Source organism: Arvicola amphibius, chromosome 6 (assembly GCF_903992535.2).
Source record: "Arvicola amphibius chromosome 6, mArvAmp1.2, whole genome shotgun sequence".
Taxonomy (NCBI): domain Eukaryota; kingdom Metazoa; phylum Chordata; class Mammalia; order Rodentia; family Cricetidae; genus Arvicola; species Arvicola amphibius.
Window position 1 is genome coordinate 7,343,897 of NC_052052.2, and position 25,876 is coordinate 7,369,772.

General features: G+C 45.4%; 1 protein-coding gene across 2 annotated transcripts in view; it reads left to right on the plus strand.

Annotated features, from left to right (window-relative positions):
* Pex14 (peroxisomal biogenesis factor 14) overlaps positions 1-25,876 on the plus strand; it is a 141,546-nt gene that overhangs the window by 99,939 nt on the left and 15,731 nt on the right. For both annotated transcript variants that reach the window (XM_038333695.1, XM_038333696.1), the window contains one exon: positions 14,477-14,605. In XM_038333695.1, coding sequence (XP_038189623.1) covers positions 14,477-14,605 — 129 coding nt within the window. The remainder of the gene's footprint in view (positions 1-14,476; positions 14,606-25,876) is intronic.

Below are 25,876 nucleotides of genomic sequence, written 5' to 3' on the forward strand. Positions count from 1 at the left end.
CTGTGAAGTAGTATAGGTGAAGCTCCTTTCAAACATTTTCCAAGACTGTCCTTCAATGAATAAATCATTTGTTTGTCATTCTCTTATTATATATTAAATTTTAATGTATAACAGTCTCTTTCAGAGATATCCATTCTGTTTTATTGACCCATACATTCTTACATGAGAGCCACTGTGTTTTAATTGTTATGTCTTTATTATAAATTTTAATATGTATAAGAGCAGGGATTGAGCTGGAGAGATGGCTCAGAGGTTAAGAGTGCTGGCTGCTCTTTTAGAGGACCTGAGTTCAATTCCCAGCAACCACATGGCATCTCACAACTGTCTATAGCTCCAAGATATGACCCCTCACACAGACATGCATGCAAACAAAACACCAGTGAATGTAAAAAATAAAAAAATTAAAAAACCAAAAAAGACCAGGGAAGTATCACTTCATTCTTGAAGGTTGGAGGGCATCTGAGAAAGCCACTTTTGTGGGCCTTTTTCTTGAAGCATTCCTTTATCCGTCTGAGTGAGAAAGCAGAGCGTCTGAGCAGAAAGCTTGAGGAGCTGGGGGACAGATTGAAGACTGGTGAATGGCCAGAACTTGAGATTGGAAGCCAAAGGAGAGGACTATGAAGGAGGTGCCCCCAACTCTGCATAGATAAGCTCATGTGAGCGCTGGGCTGCCTGGCAACCTGCCTGTGTGCAGCAGAAGCTCCACAGGTACCAGCAAGGAGCTCAGGGCTAGCCAGCCACTGTAGGAGACGCAGGATTCATGGCAAAAGAGACCAGACCTCATAAGGGACACGTGGGGCAAATACTGTCTCCCAGGACTAAGGCTGAGCCAGCTTGCTCGGAAGAGAAGCCGGGTCTCACCAGCTTTCCTCCACTCAAAATTAGAATCTGCTGGAAGGAAGCAGAGTCCCATGACCCCAACTGAAGCAAATTGCTTTTGATGTTAGTGTACCTAAGACTGACAAGAACTTTAGTGAAAAATGTTAAAGAATTCACACAAAAGTGAGTGAACGGGTGAAGAGGGTGATTGCAGTGAACGCAAACAAACCATGTACAGGAAGCGAAGGAGTTCTTACAATTGAAAACCAGTTTGATTCTGGAATTTCACTGGTGTGGGGCCAGTGAGATGGCTCATTGGAAGGTGCTCACTGCCAAGCTTGATTCCTAGGCCCCACGTTTCTGACCTCCACATGTGTGCTCAACACACAGACACACATGCACATAAAATAAATTCATGTTAAAAAGGAAAATTGATTCGTGAGTTTCCCAGCACATTGGATATAACAGAAAAAAGGATCCGTGATCTTGAAGACAGACCAGTAGAAAGCATACAAACCAAAGTACACAGAGGAAAAAAAGACTGGGAATGTAGACCTGGACAGTGCCTAAAGTCACGCTGACTATCGGGGTAATTTCTGGCTCTAAAAGGAGAGAAGAGTGAGACAGAAGAAAAAAATGTTTTTCAAAAGTTATCAGCAAAGAAATCCCCAATTATGATTAAAAACAAAACCTTATGAGCCCAGGAAGTGTGACTAAACATGAGCAGGACACACATGTATGTTTATTACATTTATTTTGTGTACCTGAGTGTGGAAATCAAAGGACAGTTTGTGAAAATCAGTTCTCTTCTTCCACCATGTTGATTGTGAGATCAAACTCGTCATAGAGCTTGGTGGCAGCACCTTTGCCCCTGAGCCTCACCAGCCCTCTTTCACCATTCTGAGGACACTGTTGATTTCTAGCTGGCTTCAGGGTTTCTGATTTTGAGTCAACCATAGTTCTGGTCATTGCTCCTTTGTCTTTATTATTCATGTATGTATGTATGTATGTATGTATGTATGTATGTATGTATGTATGTATGTGGTGCTGAGGCACAGAACCTTGTGTAAACAAGGCATGTGCTCTACTGCTGAGCCATACCTCCTGTCAGAATGGCCATCCAGGCAAGACATTCGAACTGCTGTTCAGAATTGGTATAGAAGGGAAGAGCAGAGTGTGTCAAGTAGCCCCAAGTCCTTGCCTCTGCCAAGCTCACATTCCAGTGGTAAGGAGGAAGGGAGATTGTTGTGGGATATTACTTGAACTATGAAAAGGTGTGCTACATTTGTTTAATTGTGTAGAGATGTGTTGCTGTTTTACCTTGCCTGCCTAAGGCACCTGATTGGTCTAATAAAAAGCTGAACAGCCAGTAACTAGGCAGTAGAGGGATAGGCAGAGCTGCTGAGCAGAGAGACTAAGTAGAAGGAATCTAGGTTTGAAAGAAGAGAAAAGGGAGAACCAGAAGGAAGCACAAGGGAGAAAGAGAAGAGATGCCCAGGGACGGCCAGCCAGGTAGCTGCCAGACAGACAGACACAGAGAAGGACGTACAGAATGAAAGAGAAACAGATTAAATTAAATTATGAGAGCTGGTGGGACAAGCATAAGTAAAGACTGAGCATTCATAACTAATAGTAAGTCTCCGTGTCATGATTTGAGAGCTGGTTGATGGTCCAGAGGAAGCCTGTTACCAGAGACGGTGATAACCAGGTAAAAGCAAATGTGGTATGAAGCTAGCAAGGCAACAGACTTCTCAGGAAATTGCAATTTTTAAATGGAATGATCAGGAAAGGCCCCTCTAGAGTGACATTTCGAGAAACACTTGAAAAATGAGGAAGCAAACCTCATGAATTTTTATAGAGAAGGAATTCTATGAAAAGGGAAGGACTTGTGCTTGAGAAAAATCATATCTATCAAATTCCAGGAACAGAGTGAAGCCTGTTGTTTGGGGAGGGTGGGCAGTAGTGGGAGGCATGGCCATTGTACCAACAGTCCATGCGGTGGTGTAGGAGATACTGGTTTCCTGAGAAGTTTGTATACTTAACTTTGAATACACTGGAAGTCATCATTTCTAGGCAGAGGACTGATGCCTTAATAGTCTGTCTAGCAACCATGTTAAGAATAAACAAGAGCAATTTGGAGGTGGTGGCCATCCTGATCTACAGAGTGAGTTTCCGGACTGCCAGGATGGTTATACAGAGAAACCCTGTTTTGAAAAACAAAAAAACAAACCAAAAACAAAAAAGGACAATAGCACTGGTGGCGCACACCTTTAATTCTAGAACTTGGGAGACAGAGGCAGGCAGATCTCTGTGAGTTTGAGGCCAGCCTGGTCTAGATAGTGAGACCCTAAGGTGTCCAGCTTATTAGCCATCAGAGGAAAGCAGATAAGAATCAACTTGGGGTTCCTGAGGTGATGCCATACATGTGCAAACTGCATGTGGTCTTCTTTGTAGGAGGAGATGCTCAGTAGGAGATATAGAGCTCCCACACAGCAGACTCCATTGAGCAGAATGGTGATGCTCTATAGATGTGCCCATACCGAATGTTCTCTGAGGACATATTAATTTGATTTAAAATTTATTATTTTACATTATGTGTATCTATGAGTATGTCATTGTGTATATGCAGATGAATGTATGTATGTGCATATGCCCATGGAAGTGCGAGGTACCAGATCCCCTTGGATCTGGGAACTGAACTCAGGTCCTCTGCAAGAGCAGTATAGACTCTTAACTGCTGAGCCATCTCGCCAACTCCACATTAATTAATTTTAATTAAAATAGCAAGATACAATATTGTGTATAGCATTCTGTCATATATGTAAATATACACATTATATATATATATATATATATAAAATCATGTATATACACACATGCTTTTATATAGAAGCTAGTGCCTGTGATTTCTTCTGACTGGTGTAACAGAGTAACCAGGTAGTATATGTATTGTTAGAATTTTGTACCATGAGAGTTACAAACAATTATAAAAAAGTTTCTTAGAAGGGCCTTATGTAGAAGATGGGTAAATTATCACTAAGTAAATTCCACGAAGCTATGTCTCTTACCAGGTAGCATTTGTGGGAAGTGGGAGAGACAGCCTGCACCAAGGACCTCAGACTGTGAGGCAGAGGGAATGATGTCATGAGGGGCCAGTAGATTCAAGCCTCTGCCCCTTGTGCCTACTCTCAGGCAGGGCATTCATCAGATAGAGTGACGGGGCCTTCCTTCACCATTTATAGTGCTGCTGTGTGATTTTTGAAATTCTTTCTCTCCTCTTCCTTCTCTTCCTCCTTCCCACACCCCTGCCTTTTGTGCAGTGTTAGGGATTGAGCCTGGGGGCTGGTGTGTGCTGGGCAAGTGCTGCTCCATCGAGCTGTGCTTCCCTCTCACATGCGATACTCTGACTCCCTTTGTTCTTCTTAAAGATGACATTTGCTGTAAATAGACATCGGCTCTTTATGTCTTCATGTTTAAAAATGTTATGAGAAATCCTCAGATGAATATAAACATTTGAATAATACTCAGTTATTGAAATGTAGCACATGTCACCCAATCATTAAGTTTCTTTGTTTACTTTTGTATTGTTTTCTGAGGTGTAGGGTCTCAAATTCACCTGAATCCATGGAGGACCATGAAGTCTGATTCTTCTCCCTACACCTGTGAGGTGCTGTGATGACAGGCATGGACTACCATGCCTAGCCCTTGCTTTTATCTATCTGTTGGTCTGTCCGTTCATCTGTCTGTCCATCCATCCGTCCATCCATCCATCCATCTATCTATTGGTAACATGAAGGCTGGGGATGTAACTCATGGGGATGTAGCTTACCTAGTATGTGTGAGGCCCTGAGTTCAATCCCCAGTTCTAGGGGGAAAAGTAATAATAAGCCATCTTAGTCTATAGTGTTTTGCCCTATTATTATATCTTATTATTATAAAATCATTGAGTCTATGAGTGTATGAACATTTTAGAATATTATTGAGGCAGCATACCAATTGTCTTTCAGTAGTTTCTCAGTTTGTTCCTCACCTATACCCTCAGACAGCAACCAACATTGTGTTAAAAAGTTTTTTAACTTAAAAGTAATCAGAGTTAATAACTATGCCAGTGCATTTGAATGGTAGACTGAAGTTGGTACTTGGTACTTGAGCAAGAGTTGGGCTATTCTCCCCATTGATTGTAGAGTTAAGGAGAGGAACCTAGGCCCGGTTCCAGCCTGTCTAGCAGTAGTCTGCTCCTCAGGGGAGGAGAATGCAATACCACATGCATTTGAGCTACACACATAGTTGGTGACAAAATCATTTATATATTGACCTATTAGGATACAAAGTGTTTTAATGTGTTTGTACAGCTTAATGTTGAGGTCTTTTTAAAATGCTGATGTGTCCTTGGGCGTTTTATATTTGGGGAAGTTGAATATCAAACAATAAACCTTTCTTCCAGTTATGAATTTAAGATTCAGGATGTAAAAGAAAATCCTGAAGGAACATTGTGACACTCAGCCCGTGACTGAAGAGTGAGCCCTACTGCACTCAAGTGCCACGAGGAGGCTTTCCTTTGGGGACCGAGGTCAGCAACTCCATGGTGGAGCTGCCTCCGCGTCAGGCCGTGTGAGAAGTGAGAACGTGGTGCCATCCCTTGTCACAAAGCACATGTTTGTTTTCTTTCAATGCTAGAAACATCTCTGTTGCTGAAGCAAATATTTAGAGCTGAAAGAAACGGTTGGGCAGCCAGGATGTGTCAAAATTGGACAGATGTTTGCCTTTTAAAAACCGTTTCAGAAAAAGGCACCTTACACTTGACTGCTGTGGCTGCAGCATAGTGGGTTAAGCTAGAACTTTGAAATGTGGACTTGTTCCGGACTCAGGTGCAAGACACAGCTTTGCACCTTTTCTGCCTTGGCTTTTCCCTACTAGGAGACAAGGGGAACTATTCTAAGTGACTGTGTTCTGCCTCCAGACACCTGTTTTTAAAATTTTATCCAGCCAGACATGGTAGGTGACACATGCCTTTTATCTCAGTATTCGAGAGACTGAGGAAGGTAGATTTCTGTGAGTTCAAGGCTAGCCTGGTCTGCATGGCAAGCTTCAGGCCAGGCTGGGCTATAGTGATACCCTTTTTAAAAAAGAAAGAAAATTAAAGTAAAATTTAGTTTATCCATGTGAATAAAATACGTTGGATATATGTACAGCATAATTCACAGGGGGTATGCAGAAGAAATTCTACTGTGTGCCCCCAGCTGATGGTCCCTCTCTATGTCTAACCCATGTGTCCAGTCCCCACCCTCCTCTCTCCTCTCTCTGCATTATGCATATCCACAGGTGAGTACGTGCCTGTGTGTGAGCATACACAGGTTTACAAATAATTTATACCTTTAGATCTTTTTCAAGGGATTTGCCATTTTTTGTTTTTATTTTAAAGTTTCTTATAAAAAAGATTTATTATTTTGTGATCGTGTGTGTGTGTGTGTGTGTGTGTGTGTGTGTGTGTGTGTGAGCTTACAAGTCCATGAGAGAGCTTCAGATCTGGAGCTGGAGTTGCAGGCAGTTGTGAGTAGCCTGATTTGGGCACTGGGAACTGAACTCAGGTCCTCTGCTACAACACTGTGAGCTCTTAAGCATACGTACCCACCCACCCACACAACTGTTTTTTTCTTTTTGAGACAAGGTGTCACTTTTTATAGCTCAGGATAGCCTGGAACTCACTATTTTTTTTCTAGGTTCACTATTTTTTCAGATTTTAGCCTTCCTGCTTCAGCCTCCTGAGTGCTGGGATGAGCTACCATGTACAGCTTCATGTTTTTTTTAAAATGTTGAACATTTATAGGGGCTCACATCATGTTTTATGATATGTGTATTGCATAGTTAATATTCGGATCAGAGTAACATACCTGTCTCCTCAAAGATCATTTCTTTATAGTGAAAACATTAAAATTCTCTCTGCTAGCTTTAGAAAATATGCCATGTGCCACCCTTACCTTCCACCCCCAGCTGTGCTCCTAGCACTTCCTGCCCCGTCTGTAACTCAGAACCGGTGCCTTGTCACTGGCTCCCTTTGTCGCCTGTCCTTTTGCTTTTTTCCTTTTGGGAGATTTGTTCTCTGACTTTGCTGTTGAAAATGTGTCATGTCAAGTGTTAGTGGACGCAGGCTCTCCCGCATGTCCCCACTCACCCTGGGGTGGTGAGAGAGCCCTCATGGGGCTGGGTGTTGACTGTAAGTCACTACTCCTATCTGTGCCTTGGCTGGAACTTGCTGTGTAGTCCAAGCTGGCCTTGAACTCACAGAGATCCCCCTGCCTCTTCCTTTCCAGTGCTGGGATTAAAGGTGTGCACCTCCATGAATGGCTTCTATGGGATGTTTGTTTGTTTGTTTCTTCATCTTAAATGAAAAGGATAGGATGGTGGAAGAGAGACAGAATGGGATAGACCCCAAGAACTTCAAGTTTCCTTTTCGTTCTGACTTCCTTTGGTTGTAAAGATGAGTTGCTATTGTTTAAAAAGCAGACAAGAGGCCGGAGGGCTCTCAGTGGGTAAGACGGGGTTCCCAGAACCTACATGGTGGCCCATGTCCATCTGTCACTCCATTCTTGGGGATCCAGTGCCTTTTTCTGGCCTTCATGGACACTGTGTGCACATGGTGCAGACATACTTGCAGGCGAAATTCTTACATACATAAGATAAAAAGTAAATTTAAAAAAGGCAGGCAAGGAACTAGAGATATGGCTTGGTGGTTAAGAGCACTTACTGCTCTTGTAAAGGACCCGGTTTCAGTTCCCAGCACTTACATGATGGCTCTCAACCACCTGTAGCTCCAGCTCACAATTTCCAGCGCCCTGCTCTAACGTCTACAGACACTGCACACATGTGATGCATATGCACACATGCCGTTAAACCGATCGTACGCCTTTAATCCCAGCACTCGGGAGGCAGAGGCAGGTGGATCTCTGTGAGTTCGAGGCCAGCCTGGTGTAGAGTGAGTTCCAGGTCAGCTAGGGTTGTTACACAGAGAAACCCTGTCTTGAAAAACCAAAACAAAACAGAACAAAAAACCACTCATACACATAAAATAAAGAAGTCTAATTTTTACAAAAGTGAACAGTCTCCTCAAGTCTCTTCTGAGATGGTGCAGTTTAAGTGTTGTTGTTTAATGGTCACTGTCGCTGAAGTGTTCATTCCTTGGGTTTCTTAGGCTTTCACAAAAGCTCACCAGACCTTGGTGTGTAAATAACTGCACATCTCCTGGGCCTGTGAAGAGACTGCTGCAGCCTGCTGCTAAAGACCTGCGTGTTATAGGCTGTCTGTGCTCTGTGACGGGAGTGGTCTGTAATCCTCCAGACCTGATGGCAGACATAAAAGTAACCCTCTTCGTGCTTATTTCCAGTGTAGCCAGAGAGAATTAAAAGGAAGGTGGGGGCACTTTAGGTCACAGACCTGGAATAGGCATCATGGATGCTGATTGGAACCCCTCCGTCTTTCATATGAGAGGTCTCAATTTGTGTAACATGGAGGGGCAGCTCACTTCTGTCTTGTTCGGTAGGTATACTACTCCCCAGAGGTGCTCAATAAATTTTATAGAAAGTTCCCTCCTTATGTGGAAGGTGCTAAGCTCAGGGCGGCCAGTGTGGTTGTTATAATTTAGGGCTACGAGGGAGTACATCTGCCTTATGAATAACCTACCAAAAGTGTACAGAAACTCTTGATCTTGCCTGTGTCATTGTACTACTGAGCTCAGGCCCTAAGACCCCAGTCTGTCTGCTTTGAAGTTCAAGCCCCGACTTGGATTTAGTTTGCTGCTGAAATAGTCCTCCTCTGTGCTGTGTTGGTAGACTTCTGAGCTTGCCTGCTGATGCTCTAGTTTTGGCCGCTAACTCCTGAGAGCTCCACACCTGGATACGACTGAGTTCACAGCTCCTCTGTCTCCCCAGGGACCCCCTTCCTTGGATTGTAAGCAGAAGCCTTCCCAGACTCTGAGTCTGTAGCTGGCAGTGAAATTTGTCTGCACCGGCTTCTTACTCAGTGATTTGCACCGGGAGAGGCGCCTGCTGGTATCCAGGTCCTTTCGTCTTTGTTTCGCTTCCTCCACACTTGATGTATTTAAAGGATGTGTTGTCTTTATGGATCACTGGGATAAAGAAGGAACTGGGCAAGTTTTAATGAGAGGCCCAAGTGCTCTGTGCTGAGATGAGAATTACATCCCTGGTCAGATATCTTTCTTACCCTGGGTGGCAGGAGACAAATATTTGGCTGTTTCCGAAGTAGCTGCTCTGCGGAGCAGTTTTCAGGACACTGAGGCAGCATCCAGTCCCAAGGCTCAGCAGCAGCTTTTCCCCAGTTGTGCAGACTCCCCTCGTTTAAGGAAGGGGAAAGGCTCTGGTCACGTTCTTGAAATTACACATCAATATCAAGATGATGGGAACCAGCCCACCTCCACCTTCATTTGCATAAAAACTTTCATTCAGACTAGTGATATTTAGAACTGTTTTTCTCAAAAACTATTTTTGTTGCTTGGGGAATAGTCATCAGCAGAGAAGAAAGTATTTGGCTTATTTGCTTAATATTTTAACCTAGCAGATTAGACAGGTTGGGGATCTGGGGGAGGGGATAAGAGAGTGGGTGGGGCGGCCCCATAAACAAGGTGATATATAATATTTTTTTTGTTCTCCTTTTAAATAAATACCGATCAGCTTTATGTTCAGAGACAATAGGAGCCGTTGGCTTAAATTTGCAGTTTACTGTATTTATGGCTGTAATATCAAGGTGCTGCCGTCGTAATTTCATGCCCCAATGAGAAGAGCAAGGTCGAAGCAAATGCTTCCATCGGCATCTGCTAGCACACTAACTCATAAACAAGGCCCGGCTGGATCAGGTGGCACGGAATAATACAGGCTAATGAAATACAGCACAGCTTTCCATTACTGTTAGTTTTTACAGTGTCGTCATTACGTGTAATTTATGTTTAAAAAATTCAATTTTATACAAGGCACTGGGAAATAGGGGTCCACAGGTCATCCAACGACTTTTAGAGGCTCCAAGAGTCCTTATTGTACTCTACTGTTCCAACAAAATGTTAATAAAATAAAATAAAAATACTTTTTCCCTTTCCCCTCCCTGAACCCATTCCGAGAGAGTTGATTTTTCTTTTAATTTGGGGAATATCTTTAGCCAGCTGTCTTCCTGCCTCATCTCCTTCTGGAATGTGCCAGGCAGATAACTAGTTGTGTTCTGAGAGAGGTGACCCTCGCTCAGTCTCCAGAGTCCCAGATGAATCAGAAATGGAGGGGCTGTGGATGGAGGAAGATGATCTGAATTCTGGGTCCTTCACTGCTGCCCTTGGGTGTGGGCCTGGGGTCTGCCCCCCCCCCCCCCCCCCCCACACTCCTCCCACGTTCCTTTCATTCTCTGCAGTGCGGTCATAAAGCGCAGAACAGACTGGAAGGTGCTGCTGAGGCTCACTGCCTTGCATACTCTCAACCCGTCCCCAGTCCCCGTCTTGGTTGTTTGCCCTTGCACGGTGCAGAGAACACTGCTGTCGTCTGTCATGTTCCTCAGACATTCTCAGCTTCACCTCCACAGAGTCAGGCTGAGAACTGCCTGGCAGGCGCTGGAGTCAGTGTGGAGTTGCAGCCAGTCCCATAGAAAATAGCTCTTCCGGGTCCTGGGCTTGGCCTGAGTCTTGGGAAAGGACGGCTGGTCATCATGTTCACCCGGTGTGCTGGGCTTTGTTTGTGTTCTAATAGAAACCTTTAGAAAAAGAGAACAGGTTTGTTTATCTGCTAGGAGATAAAAATAGGAGTCAGTTCGGATGGCAGTGCAGCCTGCCTTTGTGAACACAAGGGTGCTGCTCCTCTTTTCCCTTTTTCTAAATGCAGCTCCTGTGGAGAAGTGCTGGAGAAGAAATCCTCAGCCCTGCCTGCACCGGGCAGCAGTGGAAGCTTGCTGGTGTCTGGGGAAGTAGTTTGGAGGGACACAAGGGAACAAAAAAGGTGCCCGAGACCTTCACTTTTTTGCAGATTAGGCAACTGTGGCCTTGCAGGTGAGGTAGCAGCATTCTCTGTCCCCAGGCACAGCTCCTGTCACTGCTCCTCTTCCCTCCTGGATGGTTCTCTTGTTCCTTCCTTTTAGTGAGAGAGTGAGTGACAGGACTCTCTGGAGTGATTCTTTACCAGTAATAGGGGGTAGAATGGAACTCTAGAAAAATCACCCTGTGGTGGAAGGAAAGTTACTGCAGGGAGGATAAAATGCCAGGTTCTAGTGGTGTCAGATAACAGCAGTCTGCACCTCAACGAAGAGGAAAATGTAAGCTTTATCAAAATGAACTAATGCTTCCAAAGGCAGGGAGGGCGCAGGTGGCTTGCTTGCCGCTAGCTCGCAGGATGGCAAAGTCCTTTGCTCTGCTCTGTTCAACCATTGCTCAGTCCCTGTGCAGTTAGATTATTCCTCACAGATAGCAATCAACTGGAAGGAAGTGTGTGTGTCTAATTTGCATGAGATTATTTAAAACAACAACAACAAAAAAGGTCTGCATTAGTCAGGGTGACGGTAAACAGCGCAAGGAGATGCCTTTTATAATATAGCCTGTGCCTGGGCTCGCAGAGCCAAGTATAATTCACTCACAATTGGCAGTTTCCTTTATTAGTCCTTTTAACCTTTTGGATTCTGCAAGGTCTCAATCAAAGATCTGCATTGTTTATCTTGTGGGTGAGTAGGAAAGCTGGGACTAGGGCATCTGGGTGTTTATGCATTGGCCCTCTGGCAACAACTCATCCCAGAGGTAGGGGCATCTCTGTACCAGGAACCAGTGGCTGGGAGAAGTGAGGGACCCCCTGCTTGGCCTTGCTGCATCCCAGGTGGACCACCGGGCTCTGTAGAGTCCGTAAACTGGCCAGTGCTGCCTGAGCTGTGGACACCCAGAGAAACCTCTGGATGCCCGTTTGTCACTCTGGTGCTGTTAAAATGTTATCCAGTTATCACGTGCAGGTCTAACGCGGGTGTTTAAAACCCCATGTTTTTATAGCTCTACGAACTAGTTACTGGCTCTTACCTACAAATGGGGTTCAGGGTGGCAGGGGAGAAAGGAATTGAATCCTTCTCTAAACCTGGACAGACTCAAGACTGAAGTTCTGAGTCTGCCGTCTGATGTTTGTAACTCTGGTTGTCATCTGCCTCACTGCTCTCCAGGACAAGTTTAATCTGGGCAGTCCTCATCCTGCCTCCGGCTTTTCATCTGCTGAGTGGGGCTATGGCTGAGAGAACTCTTCAACTCTAAAGTTATACTCCTTTCTCTTCTCTCCTCCCTCCCTCCTTCCCTCCTTCCCTCCCTCCCTCCCTCCTTCCCTTCCTTTCTTCCTTCATTCTAAAGAAAAATGACTCATTTATTGAAACGGAATCAGAATGCTGACTCTCCTGGAGAACTAGGTAGGGAGAATTCCAGCCAGAATAGATTTAAAGCATCAGATGATAAGGGCTCTGAGAGCCAGAACCTGGAAGGAAGTGATGACGGCATTTAAACTGTCGCTTCACTGGTGGGCGGCAGGGGCAATGCAAGGTATGTTTTATTAGGAAAATAGGCTCCTGAAAGCTCAGGGCCAGAGGGCAGAACAACAGGCACAAAGTCCTGTTCCTTTAAACAGCTTTAGCTCGCAAGGCTGAGGCACAGCCTGCAACTTGCTGTATATTTCCCCAGCGTTGAACATTATCGTACTTGTTTATATTTGAAGGAGCCAAAAGGGAGAATGAGACTGCAACTGAATGCTCCTTTTGGGAAAATTATCCTCATTTGCAGCCAGCAGCTGACAAGGCACACGATCTACCAGGTCTCTAGAATCCCATGGTGTGCCAGTGACCAGCAGCCTGTGCTGACGTCGCAGGTGCTATTCCCTTCTCCCTGTGAACTGGTGCAGCAGCGTTCTCCTTCCGGCACTTGGACAGGAGCGCCCCTTCCCAGTTAGGATGAGCACTTGGCGGTGACTGACAGGAGAAAGAGTCTGAGAGGCATAAGCTGTATGGAACTGTGTCCTCCGATTTTGCCTGGCTTGTCTGTCTGTCCTAGCCCTGTTCTGGGACAGAGAAAACTCATTTGTGGCAAGCTACAGAGGCAAGAAGTGGGGCACCTTGTCCAGCCCCGGTCTGAAATGCTCTGTTATGTGATCACCTGCCCCCACTCTAGGCGAATGCTCCCGCAGTTCCCTAGACTGACAGCGGTAGTGCTCGCTTGCCTCCAGCTAGAAGTGCTGCTACAGCATCCGAGAGAAAGGTCAAGGGCCGCTGGAATAGTCGAGGCACTCCCTTGACCATTTGCGGTAGGGCATGAACAGTCTGAGGGACGGTGGGAGTCCACTCAGGCCAATGCGATGCAGGGCAGAGCTATGTGATGCAAGGCAGAGCTGCGCTCTGAAGCATTAATGCGCACCATGTATTAGCCCCCAGGCGCAGAGTGCGAGGCACCACACTTTGAAGTTGCTGATCTTCAGAACCGCTTGTACTTCACCCACCCCTAGGGGCAAGTATACCATGCTGTGGGCCTCTAATGGAGAGCTGCTGACCAGATGTGGAAAAGCTCTCGGCCCAGGTTTAAAAGCTCTGTGTTGCGGCTTCAGTGGATATTGGGATTCCCGGAACAGCCTGGACCAGCTCGAGCTGTCACACTAGCGGTGACCTCTTACCCGCTTTCCCAGCTGCCGCAGAGGCTCTCTTGTGCACAGCATTGTTTCCTGGGTGGGGCCTGTGGGACTCTTGTTGCACACCTGTGGGCTCCACAGTTCACTTCTTCTATTCTGTACTTTGGTCAGTGCCGTCACCAGTAGTCACCCAGTCAGCCTCGGGCCCCTGAGAATCTCTCTGTGCTCAGCCTTTTGGGACTAGGGTCTTGGTGGACTTTCACTTGCCTTCCATTTCTTAGGAAAATTCTCTACACATGCCATAGCCACTGCAGATGGCGCCCGCGGTTTCCTGATGCCCTGTGTGCATTGTAGTTTAGAGTGTTGGAGGATTAAAGAAAGGGGGAAAAGAAACTAGCCAAGGGCGGTCCAGGCAGCCATGATAGGGTAGAGCAATAATCATCCAAAAGTGTGGGCCTGGTCTTGTTTTGATCTGTTTTCTTGTTTTATTTTCTTCTTTACATTCTATATCCCATTCATACTAATCACAGTCAGTCCTGATTTTTCTTTTTATTTCTGCATTTGTCATAAAATAAAGCAAATTATTCCCGTCTTCGGAAACGATCTAGACTAATTAGTCGTCTCACCCAATAATTAGTTTTTTGTTTCCCTGTCTGTTTTCATACATTATTGTTAGTTTTTTCCCCTCTTTTTTTAACACCATTACAGATTAAAATGAGCCACATTTGCAGTTGATGGTATCTGTTTTCGGGGGAAGAATGGAGAATTGCAGTATGGAGCGACTTCAAAGGCAGCAATAAACTCAAGGATAAATTAAGGAAATTGAATGAGCCACATTTGGAAGCAGTGTTGAGGCTAATATTCTGTCGCTTAAGGTTAAATTGCAGCTGAGAGAGGTTCCCGAGAATCCGAAATCGAGCAGGCAGCATACTCGAATGCAAGGCACTCCGTGGCCATCAGGCCCTCCTGCAGAGGAGGATTTGCTGCAGTGTGGATGCCAGCGAAGTCCTCACCTGTGTCCTTTGCTCTTCTCCCCCCAGGACTGACAGATGACGAGATTGACCTGGCTTTCCAGCAGTCAGGCACTGCCGCAGATGAGCCTCCATCCTTGGGCCTGGCTACGCCAGTGGCTCCTATCCAGCCCCCTCACATCATCCCGCAGCCATACAGTAAGTCACCTGTTCCATGTCCTGCTGAACTGGGACTGGGACTCAGGACACTGGGGCAGAGCAGGGCCCCACCGCTCCCACCATAGCAGACTGGGAGAGCTTGACTTTTCTAGGAATAGAAAAAGGCACACGTGGGTCTGTCTAGAGCCAGTTGTAAATATGTGACAAAGGTTTCAGGCTAGTGAAGTCGGCCTCTGTGTTGTCACACAGTGACCAGTTCTGCGACCTTCTCCTTACCCAGTGGTTTTGAGCATCAGTTCCCTAACACAGGCATGGGAGTGAGTGAGTGGGTTCTCCTCGGCCCACAGAAGTAATTTGCTCCTAATTTTATTTTTAAACTGAATATTCATAGGTTTAGGTCAGCCTTCGCTCCCTTGTCCTGACTCCACTGTGTGCATTCAGGTGGTGACAGAGTCTCGGGTAATTTCAGATTAAGTACAAAGGTTCTTTAATGACGACATGGGATCTTGGCGGAGGGGAGTTTGTTTTTTAAATGGAAGTTGCTGTAGTAACAGATACAGTGCTATGCATCCATGCAAACAAGAGCATCACCTCTTCTGTAAGTCATGTGGAGAAGTCTAAAAAATTTACCATTATCTCCAAAGCCATAAGAAACAGCCTCGATTTGTTTCTTTTACATAACTCAGCAGAGGCTCTCTTGTCTTTCAAGTCTTTTCTAAAATTGTCTTCATTTTAATTCTTTAGAAGTTTTACTTTTTTTCAAAAAGTGATTTAAGAGCGTTCAAGACCAAATTTTAAAGGGTATATTTTTAAAAAATGACAAGTTCAGCTGGGCAGTGGTGTTGCACACTTTTAATCCTAGCACTTGGGAGGCAGAGGCAGGTAGATCTCTGTGAGTTCAAGGCCAGCCTGATCTACAGAGCGAGTTCCAGAACGACGAAGACTGTTACACAGAGAAACCTTGTCTCAAAAAGAAAAAAAAAATTAAAGTGACAGGTTCATTTTGGTCCCAGAACATGTGGACTGAAGCCCTCTTCCTTCTCCCCTTAGCATTTTCTCCTGGCTTGCCTGCAGCTGGGTAGGTGATCTCTTTCCGGCAGACACAGCTAGTAGGGTGTTCTCTCCTGCTGTAAGGTGGGGGCCAGGCTGCTGTGTGCATCACAAGTTGTATTTAGAAAGTCCTTTGCTTTCTGGATAAAGCTGAGTGGCAAAGCCAGAATACATACACCAATGTGTCTTGTCCCTCTGTGCCTGGCCTGAGCCTTTGAGACCCCAGGAGCAGGCTTCTGCCATTTGTGAGCAGGGGACTCATTTCTCTTTCCAGTCCAAATCCTCTCAGTCTGTCGTGTAGGCTTTGGACCCTAAACATACTTTTAACCAAAGGCTAAGTAAGTGTCCATACTTTTCTGAGTTGTGTCCCTGAGCCCAGCCGTTTAATAGGATTTGTTGAGGATAGGCAGTAGCAGCTGGGGTGCAGAATTGTCTAAGCACATCTGTTGTGTTCCAGCTGTTTCCTCCCACTGCTTAATACCAAACAGGTCTCTCTGCTACTTGAAAACTTCCTGCTCGGAACAAATTGTTCTTCTTGGTCACAGAGTGGGCATCAAACATCATAAGCTTGCCTGCCTTCTGGAAGTGCAAAGAGTTAACTGTTTGTTTTTCTGGCTAGCAGCAGCAATTGAGTCTGCAGTCTCCTTCAAGATTCCTGGCTTAGAGTCTGTTAGTCTCCTGGCCCTAACAATAACACACATCTCTTAGAGGTAGGCTTCCTCCTGCTTTGACACCAGCACAGAAACAATGGGAATGATAATTTTTAATCCTGGAGTTTTCGGTTGTCACCATCGACTTCATACTTCGCGTACCGTTACATTTTCCTTTCAGCTCGGGGTCCCTGCTCTTCACTGCTGTACTTTTGCCAAGAGGTGTCAAAACTGCTCAAAAAAAAAAAAAAGGGCAAAAAAAAGCTTGATTTTGATTAATATAGAGAAACAAGACTTTGCCTGACTGATAATAAAACTGATAAATGACATTTGAATTACTTGTAGCGGTAATTTATTACATAAAATATCTTTTATTTGACATGCGATTAGTTGCTGGAAGCATCACTCAATCTGACTAGTTTAACATGCTCTAAAATGAACCCCAGTAAAAACCAGGGCTGTCGGCTGCTGGCGTTATGAAATATACTAATCCCGGAGTGAGGAAAAAAATCTGACTTTAAATATTTAAATGATTAATTGGGTTTATATATATATATATATATATATATATTTTTTTTTTTTTACCTCTCTAACCCCCTTAATTACAAGCAAACTCAGGGGAGTTTCTGAACTAGGTGTGCAATCTGCATGCTTATCACCGAGGCATTGTCTGCGTCTGGGAGGGATTTATGGCCTCTGTTCATGTGTGTTCCTGGGGGTTCTATGCCTAGATCCACAGCAGCCCTTCCCTTCCTATTTCTCAGCTGGTTAAGGACTTTTCACCTCTGAGCCCAAGTCTAGAAAATGGGGTTCCCTCGGCTCAGCCCCAAATGCTCCTGTGTCAGGGTTAGGGTCTCTTGAGAACACCTGGAGAAGCTGGCATATGCAGACCTTTATCTCCTCACCTGGCCCAGTGGCCTCCTGTGCCATCTTTGCTTTCTGGTGAGTGTGTTTAACCTTGAAAGTTAGTGAATGCCAGCGGTGAAGAGAGCACAGGAGAACTCCCAGAAGGCACTGTGTTTCGGTGTGTGAGCACCTACTATGGTTTGGTGTGTGAGCACCTACTAGATGCTCACCTCTGAATTATGGGAGAGCTTCAAAGCTTGATCTTTCAGAATTTTACAGGCTCTTAAGAAAAAGAGAATAATATCAGACATTGTGAGTTAATGCCAAAATTAATTATACTGACAAAAATTTCTATAAGATTACAGAAAAGAGAAAAATTAATGTGGGCTAAGGAAGTCAGGCTTTGTGAAAGTGGCAGGAGGTGACACTGGGAAGCCTGTGTCACCTAATAGAGGAATGAACCAGTGTTTGAGGGCTTCAGAGAAAGGCAGAGCTCAAGAAAAGCCAGGCTAGCATCCAAGAAGAAATCTGATTCTCTGTTTCTCCTTTTGGTCTCATTGTTTGACTTTGCATCAAAGCTCTGTATGTGCATCCACAGGCCCTGTGGATAGGTTCTGGGTCCTGCTTCATGCTGAGCTCAGTGATTGGTGCTGAGCTGTCTTGTTCCTGCCCAGAGGGACAAAGCACCAAGGGGCACTGAGGTATAAGCAGGAGCAGTGTAAATTTTGTGGGGCAGTACTGGACTCCAGCATTTGCTCTCATCTTTGATGGACAGTGGGACCCCTTGAGAGTCTAGCCTGAGCTCTAGTTGCCTGGGGCTGGCAGAGAGCTTTGAATCATTTGATTTCCTGTTACAGTCCTATTAGTAACATATACTCAACCCCATTTTCTTAACTCATTGAGCAAGCACTCATCGTTGAGTGACTCCCGTATTCCAGGTGCTGTGCTAGACCTCTGGGGACAAAGGTCATTAACAAAATCTGTTAGTTTCCCATTGCTAAAACTTGAGAAAGTGAACTTAGAAAGAGAAAAAGGGTCAGGCGGTGGAGGCTCACACCTTTAATCCCAGCACTGGGGAAGGCAGGGGCAGTGGATCTCTGTGAGTTCGAGGCCAGCCTGGTCTACAGAGTAAGTTCCAGGACATCCAGGGCTACACAGAGAAACGTGGTCTCGGAAACCAAACAAAGAAAGAGAGAGAGAAGTTCTTTTCAGTGGGGCTCCAGTCTGCGGCTGCCCTGGTGCTGGGCTCTCTGGCTGTGGGTGTTGGGTGACAATGGCAGGGAGCATGTAATAGAGAGAAACTGCTGGTGTCACGGCCAGAGATGAAAGGAAAGAAAGGGTCTCGGGCCCTGTGTCACTCCACAGTGGCTGAAGGTCTCGCTCCCTCCTGAGAGCGCTGGGAAACAAACTAAACCATAGCAGAAGCCTGGCCGCTCTCTGAGGTTGCCCCCATCTAGTGGAAAGACAGTTAAGCTGGCATGTCAGTGCCTAGGAGGCAGGACCAGGGAGGAGGCTGGTACAGAAGAGGGGAAGGGGTGCTCCTGAGAGCAAAAGCTTCACTGACCCTGTGGGTGATGGGTTCAGTGTTATGACAGGATGAACAAGAGCGCAAAGACAGGATACTGTGTGACGACCTTAAGGATCTCTGGGTGATCTGAGAAGCTGGAGTGTGCTGAAGAGGCAAAAAAAAAAAAAGGCATCTAAGCCATCTCTGACAGAGGATAGTCCGCAACAGGGAGAGCTGGTCGTGTCTGAAGTTGGGTTGTCTATTTGAAGAAATTGTCCTCAGACTAATGTTGTTTGTTTCAGAGTTGGACACGGGGTGTGCCTGCCTGAGCCTCTCTTGCCCTCCTTGTCGTTTTTGTCCAGCAGAACATTGCTTTTCCCCAAGGCTGGAGTCCGCAGTCCACTCCTTCAGGGCTTCTTCTCAGTGCTTCATTCTGACCTGACGGAGGCGCCCTGTGCCTCCCACACCCCTGCTCCCCACCTGACGGAGGCGCCCTGTGCCTCCCACACCCCTGCTCCCCACCTGACGGAGGCGCCCTGTGCCTCCCACACCCCTGCTCCCCACCTGACGGAGGCGCCCTGTGCCTCCCACACCCCTGCTCCCCACCTGACGGAGGCGCCCTGTGCCTCCCACACCCCTGCTCGCTACCACTCTGCACTTCAGTGTCTTTTATATTAGTCTGAGTCCTGAGGCTTTTTAAAAACTCCAGTGGTCTGAGGCTCTGACTTAGCATGTCTAGAAATGCTTTTGCCTGGATGAACTATGGTGGGAATGTGCATGAGAACTGAGAAGAAATGCTTGGTGACAGTGCCCGTTTGGTCACCAGCCCACCAGCCAGATCATTTTCATGCCCAGTCCATGTAGGCTGTTCTGAGCAGGTTGTGGAAACAGTAAGGGCCAGGCTCACTTTCAGAAGGCTGGCGTTTGGGGAGGGACAGAGATGAGTCGCCACTGCTGTGCCCTGCAACGATGGGCTTGCGAGTTTCCTGGCAGTGTGCAGGAGCAAAGGTTTGGAACTCCAGAATGGTCGTCTTCAGAGTCTCCAAAGGACGAGGCTTGAACTGGCTTTGCATGTCACTAAGTCAAGGCTACATTTCAGAAAATAGGTTTTCTGCTACCTAAACATAGGGCATCTAGCTCACCATGGAGGCTCTGCTGTCTTCAGGGACTAGGTCTGCATCCTTGACAGCTTGCTGGCATCCATCTTGTCCTGCCCACCTACTCCAGCCCCAAATGCCTCATCTGCCACTACCAACCTACAGAAGGAAAAGGACCAGCTGCCTCCCAAGGACACCTAGGAATTTGCATATCCTCTTCATCCTCTGCGTGCTGACAAGAGTGTGGTTGCATCATCTTCCCATCTACAATGGATGCTGACAAACTGGGGGCAGTCATTGGAGGCTATGCCTATCCAAGTTGCTCCTGCTCCTTATCATGTACCCAGCAAGGTGTTGTTGGAGCTGACATGAGCGCTTACACACAGGGTATTGTTACCTGGGCCTAGGCAGGCTCTGGTGGCTAGAACTGTGGTATTTAGAAAGGTTTAGCTGGCATATTAGGAAGGTAGGACTTGCTACTTTATTATCACTCTTTATAACATCTAAATGTTAGATTCTTTTGTATAAGTCAAGCATTTTCAGGTGTGAATTTTCAGGCTGTGTTAGAATCCTTGGGTCATATTTCCCCCTTGATTTCAGCTGCAAATGCCTAGGGAAAACTTTTAGTATTGTTGGGTTTTGCTCTCAGCCACCACTAACTTCCTTGAAAAAACATTGAACAAGGGTGTGTGTGTGTATGTGTGTGTGATCTTTATTGAGGGTATTTACACGAAATAAAATGCACCTATTGTAATTGCACAATCTGAGTTTTGAGTGTGCACTTCAGGTAAACATCACTGCATTGCAGAACATTTCCAGTACCCCCAAAAGGTTCTCTTGTGCCCCATTTCCAGTCACTCCAGCCCCATCCTGCCTCTGGGGCAACGACTGTGCTGCTTTTTCTTACTGCCTGTTAGATCTTTGTTTCCTGAGTTTTGTATAAGTGGAATCATATGGCATGTATGCTTTAGTCTGGTCTCTCTGCCCAGCATAGTGCTGAGATATATCCAGGTTGCCGTGCATGTCAAAAGTTGCTTCGTTTTATTACTGAGCCGCATCCCACTGTATGGAAGGATGTATCACTGTTTATCCACTCAGCGGCTGATGGACTTTGGGTTGTTTCCAGTTTTTAGCCATTATGAATAAAACTCTTGTGAGTGTGAGCATTCCTGTTCAAGTCTCTGTGTGCTTTTCTCTCTCTTGGGTGAATGCCTATGAGGAGAATTGCTGGTTTGTATGTTAAGTGTATGTTTAACCTTGTAAGAAGCTGGTAAACTGTATTCCAGAGTGGTTATCCTGTGTCAGCTTCCCCCCAGCAGCCTCGGCGGTGGCAGCTGGTGTTTTCAGCCAGGAGCCATGGCAGTTGGTTGTCCTTCTATCATGTGGTTTTTGGGGATTGAACTGAACTTGGCAGCCTTGGCGGCAAATACCTTTACCATGTTGAGCCATTTTACCAGCCCCTCAAGCGGTTTTTTTTTTTTTAAGAACTATTAGAGTATATTTTATATATCACAAGACTTACCCATTTCAGGTGTACAATTCAGTGCTTTTAGTAACTCGGCTCGGGTACAACCGTTGCCAAAGACCCACTTTAGAGAATTCTTATGCTCACATAAGACCCTTTGGAGCCATTCACTATTAACCCTTGTTCCTACCATTTTCCCCAGGTAACCACTAATCTGGTGTAGGAGGTCCTTCTGTCTTTGTGTTGCTTTCATTGTTTAATAAAGAAACTGCTTTTGGGCCCTTGATAGGGCAGAACTTAGGTAGGCGGGGAAAATTAAATGAAATGCTGAGAAGAAGAAAGCAGAGTCAGAGAGACACCGTGGATCCTCTGCCTGAGATGACACTGTTAGACTCTTTCCTGGTAAGCCACTGCCACATAGCAATATACAGACTAATAGAAATGGGTTAAACCAAGATGTGAGAGTTAGCCAATAAGAGGCTAGAATAATGGGCCAACCAGTGATTTAATTATACAATTTCTGTGTGGTTATTTCGGGGCCAAGCTAGCTGGGTGGCTGGGACGAACAAACGGCCCTCCCCTTGCAACAATTGGTGCCCAGTGTGGGGCCCAAACCCATGACCCTGAGATTAAGAGTCTCATGCTGTACCGCCTGAGCTAGCCAGGCAGCCGACATGAAAAAGCAGCCCTCCCCTTGCAACACTGGTCTACTTTCCATCACCACAAGTCCACCTCTTCTGGACTTCTTAGGTAAATGGAATTACAGGGTGGGTGATTCCTCTGCTTGGCTTCTTTTCCTTAGCATAATGGTTTTGAGGCTCAGCCACATTGTAGCATTCCTTTTCACTCCATTGTGTTAGCAGTCCTCGTTTTGTACACCAGATGAAGGGCAGTTGTGACTTCCTGCTTGTGTTTTTGGTTCTTTGCATCCTGTGAGTCGAACTTGGAGCCTTGTACATGCTAGGCAAGTACTCTACTGCTGCTCTGTGCCTTTGTCCCTGTTTTGGCTGGCACGTGTAATGCTGCTGAGAAGATTGGTGTACAAGTCTTATGGGGACACATGCTTGAATGGATGGTGTCTACATGGAATTGCTGGATACCAAGTTTCTGATTTCTGGATCTTAGTTATTTTCTTTCTAATCAGTTTTCTCAAGTGTGATATGCATGTAGTAAGAGTCTTGGTTTTTCAGTATCCAATTTGATAAATTGTAACTCATCTTATTAGTGTAACCATCACTGCAATTACAATGCAGAAAATTCCAAAAGGAGCATATGTAGATTCTATTATCCTAAAAAGTTTCTTTGTGCCTTGTTTCTGGTAACTACCAGTCTATGCCTTGTTAATAAAAAAAATGGAGTACAGACCTAAACAGAGAACTCTCAACAGAGGAATCTAAAATAGCCAAAGACACTTAAGGAAATGTACAACATTCTTAGTCATCAGAGAAATGCAAATCAAAACAACTCTGAGATTCCATCTTACACCTGGTAAGAATGGCCAAGATCAAAAACACTGATGACAACTTATGCTGGAGAGGTTGTGGGGGAAAGGGAACACTTCTCCATTGCTGGTGGGAATGCAAGCTGGCACAGCCCCTTTGGATGTCAGTGTGGCGATTTCTCAGAAAATTAGGAAACAACCTTTCTCAAGACCCAGCAATACCACTTTTGGGTATATATCGAAAGGATGCTCAATTGTGCCACAAGGACATGTGTTCAGCTATGTTCATAGCAGCATTGTGTGTCATAGCCAGAACCTGGAAACAACCTAAATGCTCCTCAACTGAAGAATGGATAAGGAAAATGTGGTACATTTACACAATGGAGTACTACACAGAAGAAAAAAAATAACGACATCTTGAATTTTGCAGGCAAATGGATGGAGCTAGAAAACATCATCTTAAGTGAGGTAACCCAGACCCAGAAAGACAATTATCACATGTACTCACTCATAAGTGGTTTTTAAACACAAAGCAAAGAAAACCAGCCCACAAATCACAATCCCAGAGAACCTAGACAACAGTGAGGACCCTAAGAGAGACTTACATAGATCTAATCTACATGGGAAGTAGAAAAGGACAAGATCTGAGTAAACTGGGAGCATGGGGACCATGGGAGAGGTTTGAAGGGGAGGGGAGAGTTAGGGAAGGGAGCAGAGAAAAATGTAGAGCTCAATAAAATTAATAAAAAAAAAAGAAGAAAGCTGTGTCTTTCAAGATCTCCTGAGTAAATTGCAAGCATGGGGACCATGGGAGAGGGTTGAAGGGAAGCGGAGAGGCAGGAAGGGGAGCAGAGAAAATGTATAGCTCAATAAAATAAAATAAAGCTGTGTCTTCTCACAAGCTTCATTTATGTTCAGGTTACATACGTGTAATTTCTGTGCTTAGTTTATTACTATAAATGCTTTAAAAGTTGATCCATACATACATTACATATTTCACACACACCGTGAATGTGTGTGAGAGAGACAGTGAGAAAAGAGAGACAGGAGAGAGAGTATCATGTCATGAGAAACCCTATGGAGTAGAGGTCAAAGAACAAGCCAGCTCTTTCCTACTGTCTGTATTGTAAAGACTGAACACAGGATACCTGACTTGGTGGCAAGTGTCTCTACCCACTGTGCCATCTTCAGGACCTCCATGATGGGAGTTTTAAGGTTGTGTGTTTGTTTGTTTTGCAGTTCTGCGTCTCTCAGTTTTAAGTTTAGCCGTCCTAACATTATGTAGCAGGATTCACTGTGGTTTAACTTTGCATTTCATGTACTGACGAGTGATGCTAATCATATTTTCAGGGTCACATTTTTTTATTTTATGTGTATGAGTGTTTTGCTTGCGTGTACATTTGTGCACCACATGTGTACCTGGTGCTGTAGAGGCCAGAAAGGGGCATCAGATCCCCTGGGACTGGAGTTACAGACAGTTGTGAGCCTCTGTGTAGGTGATGGGAACAGAATCTGGGTCCTCTGTAAGAACAGCCAGTGCTCTGAACTGCTGAACCCTCCCCCTTCAGATTCCTCCCAGTTGTTCATAGTCCTGTATGAAGACTCTTGCAGTCTTTCAGCCTTTTAAATGCTGCCTTGTCTTTGATTTGTTGAGTTGCTAGACTTTGTCTATATTCCAGTCCCTCCTGTTTGCATCTCTTGTTCTCCCAGTCTGTGACCCACCTTTTCATTTTTGTGATGGTTCCTTTTGCTGACATCCATTCCTTCAGTTGTTTTGCTTTTCATGATGTAACGAGACTTTTCTGTTCACCAGCCAGCTCCCAAATAATGACATGGAGACTGATTACTAATTATGAAAGCTAGGCCTTAGCTTAGGCTTGTCCCACTAGTTCTTATAGCTTAGATTATCCCATCTATATTAATCTACATTTTGCTTCGTGACTTTTTAACCTTTCTTTTATTCTGTATGTCTTGATTCCCTCCATGTCTCATTGGTGTCTCGATTATCTCCTCCTCTTCCTTTCTGCTCCCAGAAATCCTACCTGTACCTCCTGCCTGGCTATTGGCCATTCGGCTTTTATTACACTAATCATAGCAACACATTTTCACAGAGTGTACAAAAATCCCACAACATTATGGCCCACACTTTTTATGTCTTTCCCTGTCCCAAGACTTGACTTCTGTGTTTTCTGTTTTCATATGGAATCTGTATGGCTATGTAGTTTTTGTTCTTTGCTCATGTGACCCATGTAGCATTAATTTTTGCATACAGTGTAAACTCATGACTTTTTTATGTGGATTTTCATTTCTTCCAACGCCATTATCACAGGTTGTCCTTTCTCCCACAGGATGACCTTGGCTTCTTTGTTAAAAATCAGTTAGTCATCAACATGGTCTATTTCTGATCTCTTCTGGATTCTCTTTAATTAGGCTGGTGTGTGTGTGTGTGTGTGTGCGCGTGCGCACATGAAAGGTCTCAGCCTGTAGTCTGACTGGCCTTAAACTCAAGCCAAGCTTCAGCTTTTTAATGATTAGAGCTACAGGCATGAGCCACCACAATTTTCTCCCCTCCCCTTCCTTTTTTTTTCTTTTCTTCTAAGGTATCAATGCTAGGCAAATGCTCTGCCTTGAGCTATCCTTCCAGCCCTGGTTTTTGTTGAGACCCCATTCCCTGTATTGCCTGAGTCGGTCTTCCGCTCCTGGGATCAGCCTCTGAGTATCTTGGACTACACTGCACCTGATTTCAGAGCTTGTAGCTCTTCAGCTGTGATGAGGGAACATGGACACACTACTTGCTAGCATTTCTGCCTAAAGATAATGCTGCTGGTAGCATCACAGCCTCAGGAAATATGGAAAAGCTCATGTCTCTTGGAAGTGCATGTGAAGCCAGGCCTGAGGTCTGTTGGCTGTGACTGCTGCTTGGCAATTTAGTGTTAAGGTTCTTTGCCTTCATTTGTGACATGTTACGCCCAGTATATAATAACCTGCCAGGAGTCAACATCATGTGGAAGAGCTAAAATTGAACTGTCTGACTGCTCACTTCTTGTGCACAGAGCTGTGATGGCTTCTTCTAGATTCTGGCCTCTGGGTTCAGTTCTCTGTCCACAGTGGCCATCCACAGCCAGGTGCCTGTGTGCCTGGCACTGCAGCCAGCCTGGCTTAGCTTGGTTTGCAGAACCTTCGATTGCTGTCTGTGCAAAAGGCCCAGCGACTCCACACCATGGCAGGCGCTGGTTTGTGGACTGGCTTTTGTC